The following is an 8,776-nucleotide window of genomic DNA, read 5'->3' on the forward strand; positions in this document are numbered from 1 at the left end:
ACAATGGTTGTTTTGTGATTGCAGGATACATAGAATAAGGGACTCAAGGAGGGACCAAGCCAGATCATTTGGAATCAAAGATTCATTTAAGTAAGGTCAAGCACATAGGAAGGGAGCACCCTTAGGAACTCTGCCATGGGGTGGATATTTTGTAATTATGTAGTTCCTTAATAGTGGAGTAGAGACAACGAACTTTATGTCTCTGATGTAACTTAATTTATTAATAGGTACTAAAGTTTGATTTCGAAATAGTAAGATCATAGTATAAACATTAATCTAGTTCTGTTATAATGCCCGCACCCAGATTTGGGGATTGGGTCGGGTGAAGGTGTTACAATACAACTCAAATTCTTTGACTATAATAAAAATGACTTAAGAAGATCAAAGCTCAACCAGCACCACCACTCTTATTGAAACAATCATATGACAGTTTAGGCTTTAAGATGAAAAAGAAAATATCAGAAGCACAACATTAAAATCTGATCCGTCTTAAAAGGAAGCATGACAATTCAAAGCAACCTATATCTTAGTTGCAAGCATCGGGGTTAGCTAAGAGGTAAGCTTCAATAGCTTTGTAAACTCCCTCACTTCCTTTAATGAGAGCCTTGATTTCATCTTCAGTGATTACATAGTCACCAACAGTGTAAAATTTCATCGAGCTCTTGTAAACACTTCTTCCACCTACAGCTGCCTCAAACTTATTCTCGTAGTTGATTTTCTCAAGCTTGTCTCCCAAAGGCCCACCTTCAATCAAACTGTAACTGTATGAAAATTTGTTTTCATCATTTTCTCCAATCTGGTGCTTCATATATTGGAATGGAAGGCCTAAACAAATAAAATACTTGTTATCCGACATACTCGTGTTGACCGCATTCGAAAGAGGCCATAGAAAGTGAAAATAATGAAAGAACTAACCTTCAACAAAGTTGACCTTTACGATACTTCCAGGGCCAGGATTAGCTTCAACCTCAATACTCTTGATTGCATGAGGGGCAGCTATGGGCCAAACCTTGTCAGCTTCAAGAACGAAGGCCTTGAAAAGCCTGGCGGGAGCGACTGGGGAGGTAGAGTCATAGTTGTAAGTGACAACACCCATGATTCTAATACTACTTGGGACTTTGAGTTGATTGAGTGAGAGTTTGAGGTGTGAGATGATTGAGAACCAAGATGCTATTTATAGACTGATATATTATTATCATCTTTTAATTGGATTTATATCCAACATTGTTATTAATATTCATTGAATTGGTACTAGTCAAATTAGGCAGCCAGAACTTATTAAATCGCAAATTGGTGACTAAATATTTTATCAGTTTGTCTCTTATTTATTTGTTTTATATCTCTTAAAAATGTATTTTTTAAAAAGAAATATATAATGATAACTAAAGAGATAAGTAATTGAATGGAGTGAAGAGCTTATCTATGCATTTGATAGAGTATGGAATATATATACAAATTACAAATGTGATCCTAACTTATCTAGTAAAGCTTAACAACCTATTTAAATAAGTAACAACCTATTTGAATAAATAACAATGTAACACCCCTTACCTGAGACCGTTTCCGGAGTCAAGCACGAGGCATTACCTAGCTTATCTTACTAATTCAGAGCATAAAAACTTGTTCTGAAAATTAATTTCACTATTTACAGCAAATCTGTTTAATCGCTCAGCAGTTACTAAATTGATTATAACTCGAGCTACGGGGATCGAAATTTAGTTCTGTAAATTTTCCCTGAACTATGCTCATATATATTCCTACCATAAAATTTTTAGAATTTTTTTTATCCAATCAGTATAGTTTATTAGTTAAATTCTCCCCTATTTCACTATTCGACTATTCTGACCTCTTGTTACTAAAAATAAATTTTCTCATTATAGGATTTTCATATGCTGTTCCCACTTGTTCCTACAGAAAATAGACTCTTTAAGGAATCTAAAATATAAACTATAACTCATAACCATTTTTTATAATTTTTAATGATTTTCTAAACTCATAATAGGGGACTCCAAAAACAGATCTGACCCTGTCTCACTAAAATTCACATATCTCAAAATATAAAATTCTTTTTTCTAAACCGTTATTTTTCCATGAAAATAAACTCAACAAGATTTAATTTAATATATCATTCATCCTCTAATTCATTTTATACCATCCTAGGTGATTTTTCAAAGTCACTTCACTGTGCTGCCTGAATTCTGTTTCTCTACAAAATTTTACCCATTTCATGATTTCCATGCATAATTTATCACCTAGACTCTTATAACAACAAACACCTTCATACTTAACCATTTTTAATAATCATTCATCATCAAATACTTACACCTCATTCTTTAGCAAAATCATAATTACAAACATGCAAAATAACTAAGTCCCTATACATGCCATAACTCAAACGTGTTTCATCATAAAATACCGAGCAGTTGTGGTTGATAGTGTGGACGATCTCTGACTTCTTAGGATCCTTGAAGTAGCCTTGCAATACTATAAGAGAAAGAGAAATAAAAGAAGTAAACATAAAGCTTAGTAAGTTTACTAGCAAATAAATAACAACATTAAACACAAATAATTAAACTCAAGTGTCTATATTTCTAGTTTATTCTTTAGATAATCTCATTCTATTTTATTCTTGCTGCATCATTGAATATCAATTAATAATATAATAAATTCTTAACTCCTATAACTTACCTGAGCTTGCCATTTATGTTTTTAACTGAACTTTCCTGAACATGATTCGTTCATTAGCCCGTTGAGTTACATTGGAACAATAAGGATACTCGGGTCTCTTCTGGTAAAAACATGCCAAAGCCATGTCCCAAACATGGTCTTACATGGTATGTTCTCATGTCGATGCCCATGCCATGTCCCAGACATGGTCTTACGGGGGACCTCTCATCTCGGTGCCAACGCCATGTCCCAGACATGGTCTTACATGGGACCTCTCATCTCGGTGCCCATGCCATGTCCTAGACATGGTCTTACAGGGGACCTCTCATGATCTCAAGGATGCCAATGCCATGTCCCAGACATGGTCTTACATGGGATCTCTTTACCCAAATGTCATGACATTTGTATCTAGTACTTTCCTTATGTATCAACGAGACTTTTTAATATTAATTCTTTATCATTTTATACTTGAATCAATATCAAATAAATTAATGGAATAAATTCATAGTTTCTGGAAAATATCAGCATTAATAATAATTATTGAAATATTGCATTTATTTACTGTAAACTTACCTCGGTACCAAATATAGCCCAATTCACCAACTTAGTCTTCAACTTTATTCTTCCCTTTGTCTAACCTCAAGTTTCATTCTTCTTGATCTAAAATAGCAAATTTAACTTATTTAATACTCACATTAATCAAAAAATTCCTCGACTCTAGCTTTGTCAAAATTATGATTTTACCCCTAAACTTTTACATAATTACATTTTTGCCCCAAGGCTCGGAAATTAAATTTCATCTCATATTATTATGTTTTATGACATGCTGAACATTTTTCTCTTCTATGACAACATCAAATTCTCACTCTAACACTAACTTATGTACATTAGGGATTTTTACCGATTATGTCAACTTACTCGTTTTCGCTTAAAATCGGCTAGCAAAAGTTGTTTAACATAATTTATAGCTTCATATTCTATCATAAAACATCAAAATAAACACTTTTCACCTATGGGTATTTTTCCACATACAAACCCTAGGTTAAATTATTGCTAGAATAAGCTAAATTAAGCTACCGGGACTCTAAAAACGTAAAGAACATTAAAAACGGGGCTTGGGATCACTTACTATGGAGCTTGGAAGCTTGAAAACCCTAAATATGGCTTCCCCACTTGCTGATTTCGTCCAACTGAAGAAGATCAACACAATTTGCCATCTTTTTCCCTTTTAGTTCATTTTAATTACTAGATTACCAAATTGCCCCTAACTTAAAAATTTTCTATTTCACTTGTTTCATGTCCATTTTTGTCTAAAAACTTAACCAACGGTCTAATTATCATATAAGGACCTCCAATTTAAAGTTTCATAACAATTGGACACCTCTAACATGTAGAACTCAACTTTTGCACTTTTTACAATTTAGTCCTTTTGACTAAATTGCACTCAACTCGATTCAATCGAATGCTCACTCCTAACTTAAAGCATAACTTTTGATGCTTTTTTTAATGTGATATTTATGTTTTTTGGTCTAATGATACTTATTTTTTACAAAAAGTATATATTTTGGATCAGTTGATTTTTTTGACCTCAACTTCTTTCATCTATTCCTATAACAGACTATAATATTTATATAAGCACTTTCCCCTCTCTCTCTCTATATATATATATGAAGTCATCAATTGGCCAATTACTTAGACATATCTGGGATGCTTTTTTTGACTAATAAAAATTAATAACATTATTGGATATAAATCCAATTAAAAATTGAAAATAATCAAGTTCTTAAGTTTCAATTTCAGTCTATAAATACTATCATAGTTTACAAGGCCATTGAAGCTTTCCTCTTGGCAAATCCCGATGCTTGCAACTAAAATATTAATTTGTCTTTCCATTGTTATATTAATAGGAGTGGTGGTCATCAAGATTTGATCATCTTTATGTTTATTATACTCAGAGTTTGAGTTGTATTATTTATATATATATAATGAAATAAAATTAACATATAAACTTGCAAAAATAACTGGGTTTTAGCCGGTATATATTTTGCAAACATTCTACAAATTTTCTTTCATATATCCATTGTGTTAAAGAAATCTCGAGGTTAACAATTTTTTTTTTGGTAATTGAATTAGTATTTAAAATTGAATAGAAAGAAATAAAAATTGTAACACTGCAATCATGATGTAGCCATATGTTTTCAGCTTTTACTTATAACTACAATCTACAAAGAGAATTACTTACGACACTATGTATAGTATTTACATTACAAATCGAAGTCACACAATTGCAACTGTGAATTAAAAATCATTTTATGGGGTTTTCCCTCTAGTTTTATGCTTCCTTTCATTTCTCTCCCATTAAATATAGTCGTACATTAATAATAGGAAACTAGAGAAGGGATTGTATGAAACTGTAATTTCACATCATCCCTATCCTTTTCCAATATGAGAATAATAAATCAGATTTTTCCTCCTGAGAAAATTCAAATTCAACTAAAAATACTAAAGATCAGGAGGAAAAATCTTATTTGTCATTGTTCTCTTGGAAATGGACAGGGATGACGTGGAATCATAGTTTCATACAATCTTTTCTCTAGGAAGTTAATTATCAAAAAGCTGAATCAAGAATTTACTATTTTGAAAGCTAACGGTTCTTTATATGTATCTTTTAAATAAATTAAGATAAAAGAAACTAGTAAAACATAAGAACCAAAGATAAGAAATAAAGATAAAAATTTTTGCAATAAAAGTATTTGGGCTTTGATTCTTGCGAATAATTTGGACAACTGCATTTCCCTCCCTCCTTGTCAATTTCAGCATCATCCCAGTCATGTATGTTGCCGAAATAAATATGACCCGGAGGGAGCAGAAGCAAATATTCCATTTCCCTCCCTTCTAGAATCTCTCATCCACTCCTTTGTATTATTTCTTTGAATTCCAAAAATTTCCAGGGTTCCAGAATGTTCCCTCGATGGAATTGGGCAATTTCGTTCTCTACATCATTGGGGAAGCTTTCGTTCTAAGGCTTGGAACCTTCCCCCTGTTCAAAACCATTCTCCAAGTCTGACTCCTTGTAACCCTGCACCTCTTCATCCCTAGAAAGGTACTTGAATGCTTTTCGGAGCATGGCAGTTTCAGGAACTACGATCCGGTTATGTTTATTAAGGATTACCATCTTATTGGCAAAGCCCAAGCAGAGATTAACGCCTGCCTCACTATGACATAACATGCATCGTTCCATCAGTGATATTTATTCCCAGCACAAAGTAGCCAGCCCGCACAATTAATGTCCCATACATCCCTTCTATCTCTTCTAGAAGCATCCCCTATGCACTTAAAAGGAAAACACCGCTTCAATTCTTACAAACCATCTATTAAAAATGGCAGGTATACATTCAAACCATCCATTGGATGGTTACCAATTAACTAGATTTTGAAAACAAGAGGTCTGCATAAGAAAGAAGAACAAAAGACACGTCAAAATCTGAAGACTGCCACCTGTTAATCAGTGGAACATTATTTTCAATTAGCAACAATTTGGAAACGAAAAGAGAATGCATAGGCATAAACAACAACTCTAGCAGCACTATATTTTTATTTATTTTCCTGGAATTCTACTCCCAACCCCTAATTGGATTACCCTCACGAGGTACACCAGACGATCTAGTTCCCCCACTCGCCGAATTTATTCCCTTCCCATCCTCCTCTAAATCGTCTAGGTAAGATCTTCACCTCCTAGTTGTTGGAAAAACTCTGGTTTAAAAACAGTTTTCTGTCATAGTGGAAAATTAAAAATTTGAAAACAAAGTTGGTTTGTGATATTTGTCGCAATAAACATTTACTGAAAAGCACTTATGCTTTGTTGAAGACGGATCTTTGATGTTCCACCATGGACTTATATTTGACTTAAGTTGAAATTTTTTAACGCAGTATTTGTCTTCTTTTTTTTTGTCTAATGTGGTACTTGTATTTGACGAAAAATATATATTTTGGCATTTGAAGTAACAATGTTAAATTTTGAGTGCTTAATTCAAGTTTTACGGTTGATTTGATGAAACTTTATATTTAGCTAAAAATACTAGCAATTAACTTTCATCAATTTGACCCTAAAACCCAAATTAAATCACATCAATAAATTCGAAATAGAAAACACAAAAGAAATTTGCTAAAAATAGCAGTCAATCCCCCTTCCCATTGTCAGCCACCTTGAGAAGAGGAGTGAGTAGAATGGCTTTGCTAAAAATAGAAAAAATAAAGCATGTTTCAATAAAGGAGTTGAATGGTTACTTGGCAAACTTGTTGGGGCTGTTTTGACATTTTTATAAAGTCTAGGGACCTTTGATTTAATTATTCCATGGATGGTTGGGCTCCTAGTTAACCGAATTTGCGCTCTCCCTTCCTTAATAGGACGATTTAACTTTAAAATTGAGCAGCAGGCTTGACTGCTTCACTGATCTAATTTCCAAGCTGATTCAAGTCTATCCATTATCCATAATTAATTAATTTTCGATGTCCATAGCTAATTAATTATCAACCCTCCTTTGTATGGCTTTTTCTACAGAAGACTACTTGATAATGCACTAAAATGACATACTTTTATGTGTTAATTACATATATATTTTGAGTACGATCCTACTAATTTGGGTTGTTTCTGGTTTTTTCTTCTTGTAGGAACTAAATTGAAGGTAAAAGGAAATTTGGGGGCAAAAAGCATGAATTTAAAGACAAAACGGGTCAGCATGCGAAGTACGAAAGAAGTGGTGCCAAAAATACAATATGTGGAAGACTTGGGGCAAAATTTCAAAGAAGAGATTTATGGACATAAAACTTTGTTTAAATTTAAATTTTATTTTTAGGATTTTTGTTCTAACTATTATATTGTTTAGATTGAATTTCAAAATATATATTTTAAATATTATCAACTAAAATTTAAATACGAACTACCTAGGGTTTTTCATGTACTATAAATAGGGGATGGAGTGACATGAATACTGACTCATCACTTCTGTAAAAAAACACCTTCACCCTAAGGCTTCTAGCCTTTTTTGTTTCTTTTCTTTTCCAATAAAATTCCATTCCATTAAACTTGTGTTTATTTTGCTCGAAAAGCATGAACCACTAAACTCATCTAGCTAAAGGTTATCAAGACTTCTCTAAAAGAATTCATGAGGCTTAAAACTCAGACTTTGCCCTTCTAAATGAGAATTCATTATTTCTCCACATTATAGGACTGACGCTTCCATCCATGTCTTCCCAAAAGTAGTCTTTTCATCTTGTGCAAAGACGATCGCTTTTTATGTTTTAGGAAGGTTGCACAGCCGGTTAGCTAACTTACTACATCAGAGATTGTCGAGCCCAAGAGACAAAATGGCGTGGCATTCGCCATTGAAAGACGATGATCTTATGTAAGACGATCCCACAACAGTGACAATTGGCTAGAGTCAGGTTCCTCTAAATCTAAGGCTAAAACCTAAGTGGAGCTAGTGGTCATAGGTATCCTCTTCCACTATAGCTGGCTTATTCGGTCATGAGGAGGATCACCTAAAAGCCTATGATTGAACCAAAGGAGGATCGAGATAATCGGAGGTTGGAATCCTTCAATTGGAAAATATTTTTTTATCAATTCTGGTTCTTATCACAATTATGATTTCAGTCTATTTAATTTCACTCATCCATATTTTTAATTCTATTTTATTTGAACTTTTTCCCAGGTCAGTTAATTTTCTTGGGCACAATTGTGCCCAGGATTTCAGGAAACAAGGAGCTGTGGCGGTACAGTCCCTGAGGATTTGACCCTACTCCACTGTACCATTTCTTTTCCTTATTTAGGGATAGGATATTTTTGGTTCTTTCAACGACACACCAAATTTTGACGTTGTTGTTGAGGACTGACAACGTGCTAATCTTGTTTTTTTTATGACCAGATCTGCTCTAGGAAATCTTGAATTCGATTAATAAAATTAAAAGGCTACAATAGCTAATCACAAGGAAACGAAGCTACGAAAAAGGCAATCAAAGGTGGTAGGAACTAAGAGCAACTGACAACGTAAAATAGAAGTAGACGACAAAGTTGAGTCTAGGGTTAATGGAACCCCTGCTCAAACACTGG

The 8,776-nt window shown here is 33.5% G+C and overlaps 1 protein-coding gene across 1 annotated transcript; it reads right to left on the reverse strand.

Moving 5' to 3' along the window:
• Window positions 1-388: 388 nt before the first annotated feature.
• LOC107916021 (major pollen allergen Bet v 1-E) lies at window positions 389-1,121 on the reverse strand. Its single transcript, XM_016845189.2, has 2 exons — window positions 916-1,121; window positions 389-825 (listed from the first exon to the last, which is right to left on the reverse strand). Exons 1-2 carry the CDS (start codon window positions 1,094-1,096, stop codon window positions 527-529), a joined length of 480 nt encoding a protein of 159 aa, XP_016700678.1. The 5' UTR covers window positions 1,097-1,121; the 3' UTR covers window positions 389-526.
• Between the last annotated feature and the right edge of the window lie 7,655 nt (window positions 1,122-8,776).

This window comes from Gossypium hirsutum, chromosome D10, assembly GCF_007990345.1.
Source record: "Gossypium hirsutum isolate 1008001.06 chromosome D10, Gossypium_hirsutum_v2.1, whole genome shotgun sequence".
In the NCBI taxonomy this organism is placed as follows: domain Eukaryota; kingdom Viridiplantae; phylum Streptophyta; class Magnoliopsida; order Malvales; family Malvaceae; genus Gossypium; species Gossypium hirsutum.